Source organism: Leopardus geoffroyi, chromosome D3, assembly GCF_018350155.1.
Source record: "Leopardus geoffroyi isolate Oge1 chromosome D3, O.geoffroyi_Oge1_pat1.0, whole genome shotgun sequence".
Taxonomy (NCBI): domain Eukaryota; kingdom Metazoa; phylum Chordata; class Mammalia; order Carnivora; family Felidae; genus Leopardus; species Leopardus geoffroyi.
The window spans coordinates 73,487,562-73,501,082 of record NC_059339.1 but is presented as its reverse complement, the minus strand read 5'-3'; the positions used below and the strand labels follow the sequence as shown (position 1 = coordinate 73,501,082).

At 34.8% G+C, this 13,521-nt stretch overlaps 1 protein-coding gene across 1 annotated transcript; it reads right to left on the bottom strand.

Moving 5' to 3' along the window:
- Positions 1–530: 530 nt before the first annotated feature.
- On the bottom strand, positions 531–7,180 carry LOC123587762 (dynactin-associated protein-like). The gene is made up of 3 exons (XM_045457736.1): positions 6,780–7,180; positions 4,223–4,303; positions 531–3,467 (listed from the first exon to the last, which is right to left on the bottom strand). Exons 1-3 carry the CDS (start codon positions 6,834–6,836, stop codon positions 3,138–3,140), a joined length of 468 nt encoding a protein of 155 aa, XP_045313692.1. The 5' UTR covers positions 6,837–7,180; the 3' UTR covers positions 531–3,137.
- Positions 7,181–13,521: the final 6,341 nt, after the last annotated feature.

The window sequence follows — 13,521 nt, the reverse complement described above, 5'->3', positions numbered from 1 at the left end:
TAAGAACAAATGATACTCTCACAAAAGTCTATGCACAGAAGTTTATATCGAGAAGCTTCCTGACTAATTTAAAATATGTCACGATAGGGGCACCTGGGTGGCTCAGTCGGTTGGGCGTCCGACATCGGCTCAGGTAATGATCTCATAGTTTGTGGGTTCGAGCCCCACATTGGGCTCCATGCTGACAGCTCAGAGCCTGGACCCTGCTTCAGATTCTGTGTCTCCCTCTCTCTCTGTCACTCCACTCCTCACACACACTCTCTGTCTCTCTCTCTCTCTCTTTCTAAAATATAATTAAACATTAAAAATTTTTTAAAAATAAAATGTCACAATTGACCAAGTGTGGTGAATAAACTTTTGAAATAATAAATATTAGACTTCTATATGGTTTTAATATTTGTTGAATAAACCACTAAAACTGGGTGATTACTTATTTATTGACTATGCACACTTAGTATTTTCATAGTACTTTGTAAAATTTTTGTTCGAGATGTGTATTTTAATTTGTGAAGATATTTCCCACAACTCTGTTTACTATTTTAATATTTTATTAAACTTTTTAAAACTGAAAGTCTAAAGCAAAAAACAAGAACCTAAGAGTTCATTCACATCATTAGTCACAAGCCCAGAAATCTAATGATCTCAGATAACTTTAATTGCAATATCCTCCACCCCAATATTTAACATGGGAAATCCATTGCTAAGATTCTCCTTAAACGTAAAGAAGCTATCCTTTCCATATTACCATACTGCATTCTGTATTATCTCTAAAAGTAAGGGAAGTAAACAACAGCTCTTATTACAACTTAGCATGTCTTCTAGAATACAAAACTTTTTTTTTTTTTTTTAGTTAGCAGTAAATTTATTTTAGGTCTTTTTAAAAAAACTTTTTTAACTTTTATATCACAAAGTTTAAGTCATATCAGAAAGTACATTTAAACCTAGTGCTTTTAGTCTTTCTTCTTCATAAGCTTTTAAATCAAAAATGCAATAGAAATGACTTGGGTTAAGATTGCCTGGGGGAAAATGCATGCACACTTACTCCCTTATGTTTATTAATCTTATCTAGAGCTTTGTGATTTTTTTTCTAAAATTTATATAACAACTTTCATCATTTTTTTTCTTTTTTCTGTTAAACAGAGGAAGAGATAGAGAGCAGGGGAGGGGCAGAGAGAGAGAGAGGGAGAGAGAGAATCCCAAGCAGGCTCTGTGCCATCATCCTGCTCAGTCTCACCACCATGAGATCATGACCCGAGACAAAATCAAGAGTTAGATGCTTAACTGACTGAGCTACCCAGGCATCCTGACTTTCATCATTCTTGAATTGTATTATCAAATGATATTTGTGATATAAAAAACATATATTCTTTAAAGACTCAAATTTGGGGGCGCCTGGGTGGCTCAGTTGGTTAAGCATTGGACTTCGGCTCAGATCATGATCTCGTAGTTCATGGGTTCGAGCCCCGTATCGGGCTCTGCGATGACAGCTCTGGAGCCTGCTTCAGATTCTGTGTCTCCTTCTCTCTCTCTCAAAAGTTAATAAACATTAAAAAAAAATTTTTTAAATAAATACTCAAATTTTTACATTTCTTGGTGTCTGAAAAATAATACTAGTCCATATATAACAATTTTGTAAGGAATGACTGTATTTCTGATCTTTCTTTTGTGGAGTCTAATTACTCAGTAAGGCCTCAAAGTCATGCTAATTTACATGACTTATTGTTGCCTGCAGCAACTCAACCTAGAATGATAGAGAACACAAAGTCTTCTGCTTTAGGAAAACAAAACAATGCTTTTAGAACTTTTAATGGTGCACAAAAGACAAGCAGAAGTTGGAAGCTGGATACCAAGGCTTTAATGGCTTGGATATAGGCTATAGGGCTGAGTCTTTGGGAAGGAGCCCCCTTGTTTGGAACACTCTTCCATTTTTGTAGAGTTTGGAGGTTGGGGGTGGAATGGGCAGGTTAATTTAACTCTAAAGTCTTTCCCAGAATGAAACATGTATGCTTTCAGTGAGTATTAAACACTCAGAATATAAATTACATTGAATAAGTCTTGTGTTTCATAGCAAATTACAAGCAATGTGCCCTCAAACTTGTAGTACAAAATACAAATTTTATAAGTAATAGTTTATAGTAGTTTGGAGACTAAGCAAAATATCAAATATGGAAAATAATATCGACAATATCAGTGAAACTTCAGAAATATAAAATACATCACTTGTTACATTTGAAGTGTTCCTAAGTGTGCTTTTGATTTTAAATCTATTAAACCCCCTTAACCCTCTCATTTTCTATTTAATGATCTCTATGTAAGTCCTCCTTTTTCAACTTTTAGTCCTTCTCCAAAATCTTCCTTGATTATTCCTAACTTCACTGACTTCTTTTCTGAATTTCCCAAGAGAAATGCCTCTGTAGTGACCAATAGGTATTTAAAAACTCTTGCTCATTAACCACTTTAGTTTTTTAAGTTTATTTATTTGTTTTGAGAGAGAAAGAGAGCGAGCAGGGAAAGGGCAGGGAGAGGGAGAGAGAGAAACCTAAGCAGGCTCTGTGCTGTCAGACAGAGCTTGATGTGGGGCTTGAACCCATGAACTGTGAGCTCATGACGTGAGTTGAACCAAGAGTTGGACGCTTACCCAACTGAGCCACCCAGACCCCCGACTCGTTAACCACTTTAGTTGAACATTTCCTTCTCCCTACTGGAATATAAATGCTGAAAATAGGGAAGTTATGAGATTAGAAAATAATCAATAGCTAGGTGCTAAATATTGGCTTCAGAACCAACAGGCAGAGATCTAAGTAGAGCAGCATCCTCCTGGCAGCCTCTTCAGCAGTTGAAACCACTATTTGTGAAGAATAAAGTTGGTTGTATGGGAGGGATGGAAAGAAAACACTGGGCGCCAGCCTGAATGAATCAATCAGCCTCAGTTGAAAAAAAAATGTTTTCCAATCATTTGAACACTGGAGGGCCCAAGACTGAGTCATTACCATATGGGAATATAGCAAATGAGTGGAGGGGGAGGAGCAAGCTCTCATGAAACCAAATGCTTTGCAACCCATTGGCAGGATGAGAGAACACTGGACATGCCTCCTTTGGGGTAAGGGTGTTGGTCTGGCTTGAGGAGAGCTAAGGGCTCAAAAGTTCTCTTCAATGATAACTTCATGGTCCAGTGTTGTTATTTCAGTTGTCTCCATGGAGGATGGAGACACCTTGGCAGAGGAGCTTTGGGTGGCCGCATGGGTAGAAGATCCAGGCAGGGTTGATGAGGTAGGAGATGGGGTAGAATCAGGGATGCAGGTGACACGATTCGACTTTCCATCTGCATGAATGATGATAGTGGTACTGTTGGTGTGCTTGCCAAAGTGGACAAAATATAAGACCAGAATAACAAGGGTTGTGGCAATTAGACAGGCCAAGAGACACACCAGAAATGTTTTCCAGAGTGACCACGGTTTTGCTGTAACCTGCAATGAAGTATGAAAAATATTTCAGCAAATTACATAGAAGTGACTTAGGTAATTGACTTCAATTACTCCACATGCTATAATTTAAAGTAGTTTATCAGCTGTCTCTTAGCTGTCTCTTTCTCTCATTCCTTCTCTCTCTCTCTCTCTCTCTCTCTCTCTCTCTCTCTCTCACACACACACACACACACACACACACAGCCCTTGTTTTCAAGTCCATGAGGACAAAATGTCCCTTCTAAGTTACTCCTTTGTACTAAAGCAATAAGGCATCATCTCAAATCACTGTTAAGTAATTATCAGCTACTCAAGTTATTTTACATCACTCAAAGTTACCTTTGACTGATGGAAAATGGCAGGTATTCTTTTGCTCATTGTGATCTCCTATTTTCATAATACGTGTTGAAATTTTATAATTACAAAAATATTTTTTACATTTTTATCTCACACATAAGAGGACTCTCATTGAGCTTGGAAAGACATCAAAATACAAAACTTATTAACTCTGTTATGGTGCAGGGTCTTAAAGGAATAGAAGGGAGCCCTAATAAACTACTGGGGGCCATGAGACCCAGGCGTCGCCAGGAGCTTGTGGAGTGGCAGCACGGAGAAGTGCAGAGTAGCCAAAGGACATGGGGACAGTGAGGCGACAGGAGATCCCAGAAGAGTCTGCAGAGTAGGGCCTGCCTGCCCCATTTCACCAGTGTTCCTCAGGACTTCTGAAGATTCCCCTTCCCCCAGGCCCTAAATCTTACCCACTGTGGCTGGAGGGTCACATTGGGCAATGTACAACCACACTGTCTTCCTTCATTCAAACAGTATGGATTTCTGGGCAACTGCAGAGAAAGAATTTTTAAATTAACAAGCAAACAAACAAATAGCTCTTATTGTTAAAGATGAAGAAAGTTTATTTTATCCAGGAACATAAACAAATGAAGCACATATAAATGATGTGAGTCCAATATGTATTAAATGAAGAACCAACCAAGTTCTAGGAGAATCTGAAACTCTAATAAATGGTTTGATGATATGAATTGTACAAATACATTTTTCACATCAAATGATCAATGAAGAAAAATAAAATGATCGATTCAATAGATGCCCAAGGATCATTTTAGCAAATTTTGACATTCAATCCTGATGAAAGCAGACAAACAATGCAAATCCCAAGAATCTAAAAATAAAATAGTAATTTCCAAATGTAACAAGGAATGTTTTCCTCAAAATAATGAGTAACAAACATCATATTTAATGGTAAAGCATCAGGCACATTCCTCTGAAGTCAGGAGAAGTGAAAAAATGTCTCCTACCACCAATATCAGGTAATGTTTTTCTAGAAGTTCTCATCGATATGTATGAATAACAGAAATGTGAAGATAAAATTAACATTATTTGTACATGATATAATTGTCTACAAACAGAATCTCAAATAATCAACCATACAACATCTCAAAAGTAATAAGAACTCATCATGTTGGCTCATTATAAAAATATGAAAAATATATGTAACAGCACTTGTTTTGTGTGTGCATGTGTGTACATGTATTAGCAACCACTATTCGTGTAATAAAGTAATTTAAAATGGCTAAGCATATCAAATGCCATAAGACTTACATAAAGAAAACCTCAAAATTTTACTGGGAAGCAAAAAGACAATTTGGGTAAATGTCCTCTTATAAAAAGCTTCAGAGGTACCTGGGCGATTCAGTTGGTTAAGAGTCCAACTTTGGCTCAGGTCATGATCTCTCAGTTTGTGAGTTCAAACCCAGCTCAGAGCCTAGAGCCTGCTTCAGATTCTATGTCTGCCTGTCTCTCTGCCCCTTCCCTGCTCATGCTCTGTCTCGCTCTAAAAATAAACATTAAAAATAATAATAAAAAAAAGCTTCAGCAGTATAAGCTGAATTTTAATTAATTCTCCAGAATTTTAATTAATATCTTTATGGGATTTTTTTGAGGAAAAACAAGAAAATTAACAAAAATTTCATGTGGCAAAATAAAGTAACCAAAAGAATAAAATTAGATTGGATGGGAGAGGAGACAAGAAACAAAATATTAGCAGTGAGTTTTTTCTGGGAGGAATCATGGGTATTGTTCTGTTTTCTTTGTTATTCTCTATATTTCGCAAATTCTCTAAAATTAGCAAATAAACTCATATGGTAATTGTAAAAAAAAAATTTTTCTACCCATCATGCTGGGGAATCTAAGAAGTTATAGATTGTCAGATTGGTAAAAAATGGGAAATCCAAACATTCCTTTTCACTGTCTCAGAAGTCAGTTTTACTGTTTGGGTTTGTTTGTTTAGCATGATTATCTAATCATTTGACTTAATGGAATAAATTGCATAGATTTTAGCATGTGGGGAAATACCATAAGTCATATTTAACGTAAATTAAAAGGGGAAGGAAATAAAGTGATGTATATATGATATTAAAGCGATGACACTTGGTAGCCTCCCTGAAGTATGAGGCATCCTGTAAAATACATTTCCAATGGTCTAGCTGTTGAATGCTGAAACTATAAAACCTTCACAAGTAAAACCTTCAAGTGGCAAAACAACTCTTATCAAATCTTACCTTTGTATTTATTTTTTCTGATTTGTCTCTTGGTTCTACAACCTCAAGTTGATTTAAAATTCATTTTTCCTTATTATGAACATAATAGTAGTCAAGATTTCTGAAAAGTAGTTTCTTATAATGAGATTATATGTGAGAAATCTGAGTTCTATCTCTAACTCTGCCACTAGCTAGCTGGACTCTTAATGTTTCAATTCCTCCTGTGTAAAATGAACAGATTTGTTTGAATGATGAATGAGACTCCATATACTTTCTAAGAAATATGATTTTTATATTACTAGAGTAACACATTTGCAGCATAAGCTTCCCAATGAGACATTTTCCATAAATTACTATTTTAAATGCAAGTAGGCCAATGAGAATAAATATTTTCATTAGATTAAAATATACAATAATTTTCATAATAAATAAACTAATCAATATTTGCTATAAACACTTCAAATAACTTACTAAGAATTCTATCTACTGGTACCTTATATATAAGTGCCAAAATTTAGACAAAATATCTAAATTTAAGCAAAGTCTAATACACAATTCCTAAATGATGTGAAAGCACTATCTGGCATGTTAAATAACAGCCTCAACCCTCGTGATTTCTGGTAATAACGTCCTAGATTCCATTCATCTTGTAATAGCAAAATCAGAAACAATGCAACTGAACTTTCTTGGAAGGTTAAATGTTAAATGTTGCAAACAAGATTATTAGACATGAAAGCCATTAAAAGGTATTGGTACTCACCAGCTCTGTTGAGGTTTGCTCAATATCCACAACATGATGTCGTCGTTCCCCATCCATTCTGAGGTTGCTGGGGTCTCAAATACAACCCTCAAAATGTCTATGCTCACTTTGTGGATGAGAACTTGGGAAATCCTGGATTTATGTTAAACTAATAACTGTATTCAATCTGGGTTATGTAAAACAATAGCTATTTTCTGAAAAGAATTTCCTAATTCAACCTGAAAGTATGTAATTTATACTTGCTGAGGAAAAATAAATAGAAAAGTTTGCTCCCTTCAAAACAGAACACGCAGAAAATTATCCCAACTATCAGAATGACTCTAAGATTCTGGAGGAGATATAAACCCTTGCCCTCTTTATTTCACATAATTCATTTAAAATCACTGAAACTTGATTTCTCATGGGTTAGGAATTTAGTTTTTGTTTCTAAAAAAAAAAACCCACAAAGCCACTCCTTGGTAATGAGTATTGCAGAATATTCTGTAGCTAAGCAGAGGGATTATGGTAATGACTAATTTCAAAACTTTCCAGAAATAAGACAATATGGAGATTAGGGGATCATGATAGATTTAGGTGGTTGTTGAATAAAATGTGCTGTGCTGTTGAAGTCAGTGGCTAAACTGAGATGGAAACAGGAACTAAAAACTTACCAAAATGGTTTTACTAAAAATACAGATAAAAATAGGAAGTAAGTACACTTCAGTAGCTCTTGATTATATGAATCGAGGATTATCCACGGTAAATCTAGTCTGCTTCTATGTAAATTTGTGTTGCTTTTGGCTATGGAATGATGTCACTGCTTCTCATGAATCCCAATCTTTTTGATAAGCTGGAACTAGGAAAGAAACAATGTCTTTGATACTTTGCCACTTCTCCCAAGGAAAAGTTTTCATGATACAGCACGCAAAATTGAGGCAGTATTTTACATCAATCTGAGAATTAATGCTCCCTGACCCTTTGACAACGTGGCATGCAGTATGGAATGGATAAAAAATGGCTTTAAAGATCTTTTTAGTCATGCATTTCCTATAAGCCAACAACTTTTGGCAAGAGGAAGTTAGTGACATGAATTTCCAAAATATTAATAGACTTACACAATCCTAATTCAAAAGCAGACATGTCTTCTTATTGTGTAATAAGTATATTTGTGAAAATACAAAAAAATATATGTAACTAATTTCAAACCTCTGGACCTTTCACCAAGCAAATATTAAATGACTTTTATGCTTCAAGTCATTGAATCTACTAAAGAATCTACTCCTGAAATCATTGTTGCACTATATGCTAACTAATTTGGATGTAAATTTTAAAAAATAAAAAATAAAATTAAAAAAAAACCAAAAAACAAAACAAAATTTAAAAAGACTCAACAACAATAAAAAAAAGTTTCAACTTTAATTGTTTAACTTTTGTTATTGCTTGAGGTTTTCCTATAAAAATACATTCTTCTGTACCACTTTGGAAATAAGAAAGGAGAAAGACAGAAATGAGCAAAGGAAAGAGGCAGGAGAGAAAGGATCCATTCTTAATATAATAGAGTCACTCTAAAACCAAATGTCACAAACATGATTGCAATCAATGAAGAAAATCCATTGACATCTCTTTTAATTTTAAAAATAAAATACCATGTCCACTAATATTTTTATCATGCCCACTAATATTATTGCCAATTTTAATTTTATACCTTCTCACAAATTCATTTACATAGAAAGGTTAAAGTGAAGAATAGGAATAGTATAAGTAGGTAGGTTGGTAGATGGATGAATGGACAGATAGATAGGAAAACACAAAAGAAAAAAATAAATAAAAATAAAAAGCAAGAAAATAAATGTGAAAACTTATAATAATGGTTACCCATCAGGAAAAGGAGAAAAGCAGAATTGGGGCTGTACACAACATAGGGGGTGGGGGGAGACCCTAGAGGTGCTGGAAGTGTTCTGTTTTTGACCTGAGAGTGATAACATGGATGTTCATCTTTTAAATATCCATCACACATGAAAATTTTCTCTACGTACGATGTAAGTTAAAAGTACTTACTGAAATACATTGGTGAGCTCTAATAAAATGCATATTATATGTCATTTTGATTTTTCTTTAATACCCTCTCTTTTCTCCGTGTTCATAGCAACTCTCCGAAAAGCAACTTGGAACGTCCATTTGCATTTCAGCTAAGCTTGATGCATTGAAATTTCCAGTTTCAAGACCCGATGGCACAGTCAGAGGTAACCATAAAATAAACTATCTGCTGTACCTGTGGCCTGGTTTAAAAAAAAAATCCAATTGCTTTAAGATCATTAGGGTTGAGGTTTGCTTCATGGTTGCACCCTCTTTCCACACCAGCCTAAACGGCTTCTAATCCTGGGGTCTAGTTCCTCACTTCATGAAAGGTGCTCAGGCCACTGAACTTTGGTGCCTCTCAGCAGGGAACAAGGTTGTCACTGAGGGGCCATATTCATTGTACACCAATGAGCTCATGTGCATTCCCTGCTTTGCTTGCTGGTTCTGCAAGTATATTAATTATTATCAATCCTCCAACTTGAACCTAAACCTTCAACTTTATGGTCTGGCCCAGACTTTCATGACCTAAGCCATTTTGTCCTATCTTTTAAAGTTTGGTCTCCACCTTGACCATCAAAGATTGAAATATTACTCCGCAGAGAAAGGAGCAGGAGCAGAGGGCTGTTCCCTTTTCCCAGCTACTGAATGCTGGTTAACCAGCCAAGATCGGGAAGCATGACAGCATAGCAGCCAACCTGCATCCGGATTTCTGCTGACGTTTCTTGGGCTTTACTTTGCTTTATCCACAAAGGAAAACAGAGAGGCAGTTTTGCAGAATCCTGAGAAGAAATGAAGAGATTATTTCTGGGTTCTGTTGTAAATATCTAAAAATGAAACATGTTGCCCAGAGAACATGGATATTGGGACCATTTGTGTTTCTTCTTGGCTGTGAAGATTGATGGAAGTCAAAACAAAAGAAGATCCATTTCTGATTCTCTCCCATTGCTATGGAATCCCTAATAGGGAAATCTAGAATTTTGAGAAAGTTATCTAGAAGCTCAGTAGAGTATGAAAAACAAAATTGATAGACCAAAATAATAGAAGTTAAAACACCCAAAAATAAATGAAGTTTTACTATTCATATATCGACACATATCCTAAAATATATATGTACTATGTATATGTATACATATAAACTAAAATATTAACAATTATGTATAAACAACTATATATAAATATTAACTATATATTATACATAAATATATATACATGACATATGTGGATATGTGTTCATATATACTAAAATATATAAAATTCAATGCTTCTTTTTCAAAACACTTTAATCTAATAAAGACAAACACTTAGGTATCAGGGACTATGATAGGTGCATAAAGTACCTTAACCTTCAAAAATACCCTTTGAAAAAGTACTATGCCCATATTACAGATGAGGAAACCAAAACTCAAAGAGTTTAAGACCCATTCTTCAAGTTGCAAAACCAATAGTTGTTGCAGAGCAGAAATTCAATCCCAAATTTAAGTCAAAAACCCATGTAGAGCCAGAAATTTGATTCTTCAGATAGAAATCTAATAAATCACTTAGTAGCTGAATATTCTGATGTCAATAAGATATGAGATCACATATGTGAATTGCATTCACTTATGATCTTTTGGATTTCTTTTGTACCACAGTTTTAAAACAATGTTCTATGATGACTATTTGGGAAAAACAAAAAAACAAAAAGCAAAAAAACACCACAACCATCCACAGAAACTAGATTCATCCTGCTGTTCTAAATCTATTAACTTTAGTTTCCATTACTCACTGCCCTCAATTTACTGTCTTGCTTCTCTTATCTTTTTTTTTTTCATTAGGTCATGAAACATCTGACTTGTATACCTTTTTCCAATTGGAAAAGTAATATAAATGGATTTTGGAGATAGTTTAGAAAATTAGAAAATTATCATCTATCACTATCGAAATGTGATGGATTCCATACAGATTTTTTCAATGCACATCTAAAGATATTTATTCCTCTTTGTTTGGTTTTGTATGTTTTATTGATCACATAACAGTCCATCACATAAAAGTAAGATAGTTTACTTAACCATGCTTCCATGGCTTAAGTATTCAGATTGTTTCTCTTTTATTCATTCAATATGATAATTGATTTTAAAAACCATTTTTTCAAAATTTGTGATTGTTTTATTGGGTTGAAATCTCATGGAATTAATTTCATCAGAACTCTTGGTAAATACCGTCAAATTGTCAAAGAAATTGTACCAGCTTACAGTGTCACTAACAATGTCACATGATGGCCCTACTCACTACATTCTCCTTGCTTGATCATTTCCTTAATCTTTGCTAATCAGGTCAGGGAAAAAAACGTGTGTGTGTGTGTGTGTGTGTGTGTGTGTGTGTGTGTGTAGTCATTTCCTTTGTTTTACAACCCTAAAATTAAAGATATTAATAACCATTTCCATATTATTCAGCATTTATAAAGCATTAATACTTATATATTCATATATGTTTATTCATGTTCATATTTATGTTTATTCATATTCGTGTTTTAGGCAGCTCAACTATTATGGTTCAGTACTCTTTTTTCAGTGAACATTATATGTATCAATATACACTGACCTTTTTACCCCTTGTGTTGCAAATATTTTTCTAGCAATTTGCTTTTCCTGTTTTTTCTTTAAGAATGATTTCTTTGACCTACAAAAGTTTTTAAAATTTAGGAGGCTAACAAATTATGGAAAGAGCCTAAATGTCCATCCACTGATGAATGGATAAAGAAATTGTGGCTTATATACACAATGGAGTACTACGTGGCAATGAGAAAGAATGAAATATGGCCCTTTGTAGCAACATGGATGGAACTGGAGAGTGTGATGCTAAGTGAAATAAGCCATACAGAGAAAGACAGGTACCATATGGTTTCACTCTTATGTGGATCCTGAGAAACTTAACAGAAACCCATGGGGGAGGGGAAGGAAAAAAAAAAAAAAAAGGTTAGAGTGGGAGAGAGCCAAAGCTTAAGAGACTCTTAAAAACTGAGAACAAACTGAAGGTTGATGGGGGGTGGGGTGGGTGATGGGTATTGAGGAGGGCACCTTTTGGAATGAGCACTGGGTGTTGTATGGAAACCAATTTGACAATAAACTTCATATATTGAAAAAAAAAATTTAGGAGGCTAAGCTAATTATGTCTGGTTTTTATATTCTGATTTCCAACAACTAATTCTTTAGTACATTTGAAATCAATTCTTCCCAAATATTTAACCAATTTTCCCAAAACATTTATTGTATAATATTTCTTTCCCTTCCAATTTATGATATATAAGTTTTTCCATTGTAGATGATTTTGTTCAAGTTCTTATAAACAATTTAACCTAATTACAAACAAATTTAATTATTTAATCAAGAGCTCAAGACAATTAAAAGTTGCTTGTTGGACATTCTGGCTACTACATATAGTGCATAAATATTTTGACAAATATGACTTGAGCATCCAAACCTTTATGCTTTATTTGAGCTTTAGGAAATTGGCCTACATATGTCATAGCCTAGAGGCTTATTAATAATTGGTTACATATCTAGTTGATATCCAGGTGACATCCACTCTATCCATTCCATAGTCATTTTCCTGATTCTCATCAACTAACATTGACACTTGACATTGGACAGGTGTCCATTCTTTTGACATCATCTTTTTCTGAAAACATTCCCTCCCTTCAATTACCTTCTGCATTTCTGCATTTTTATCCTCTGACTCTCAGTTCTCTCTCTGCAGATATTATAGTCCCAGGTTAGCTCTGCTCTAAGACTGAACACAAGCTATTGTAATTAAACATATAATGTCAGTTCCTCAAGGGTGGGGACCAGGGCTATTTTTTTAAATGAATTTCCTGAATGGTTAGTGCCCAGCTGCACAATTTATAAGAACTTAATCAATACTGAATGACTAACTGACAAGTCAGTATTTGGGGGTTACAAAGTTCCATAAATATGTAGTTTATAGTTACTGAAGAGTCTTTCTTTTGTTTGTGAATACATGACACCGAACAGACATGGAGGTCACGAGTTAATTAGTGCACACAAGTGTCGGGTGTCACGTTTCTAGTCTGAGAATTCTATTCATCCTGCACAATGTTTCATTATAATGAGGATTTCCAAGTGCCAAGATTATCTTGATAGAAACTTTCAATCTTGCATTCTCTTGTATAGCTATACTTTAGTATAACCTTCTTGTTCTTATCAGCACCAAATGGAGGCCAAAGTCCCTATGACAATGAATCCTAGGACTTTGTTCCATTGTTCCAACAGGAACTGTCTCCTAAAACCACCCCTTCCAGAGTGATTCAAGAAACCCATTCTGACACAGTGGCATAAGTTGTGAGAGGTAAAAAAACTAGTTACTTTTGTTAGTATTATGAGATTTCTCCAGACATTCACACACACACACACACACACACACACACACACACACATATACATGTTTAACAACAACAACAAAAATAAAGAATGACAATACAGACACCTACCTATAGATCTACTGCGCATCACAATAAGTGGAAATCATGAATACAATCGAAGCCCCATGATAAACTTTCCAGATAATATTCCCTCCCCACCCCCGCCCCAGAAATAGCCAAACCCCTAAATTATCTGTTTGTCATTCCCTTGTTTTTCTTTATAGTTAGACTCCACATCTATATAACTTTAGAAACTTCAGTGGTAAA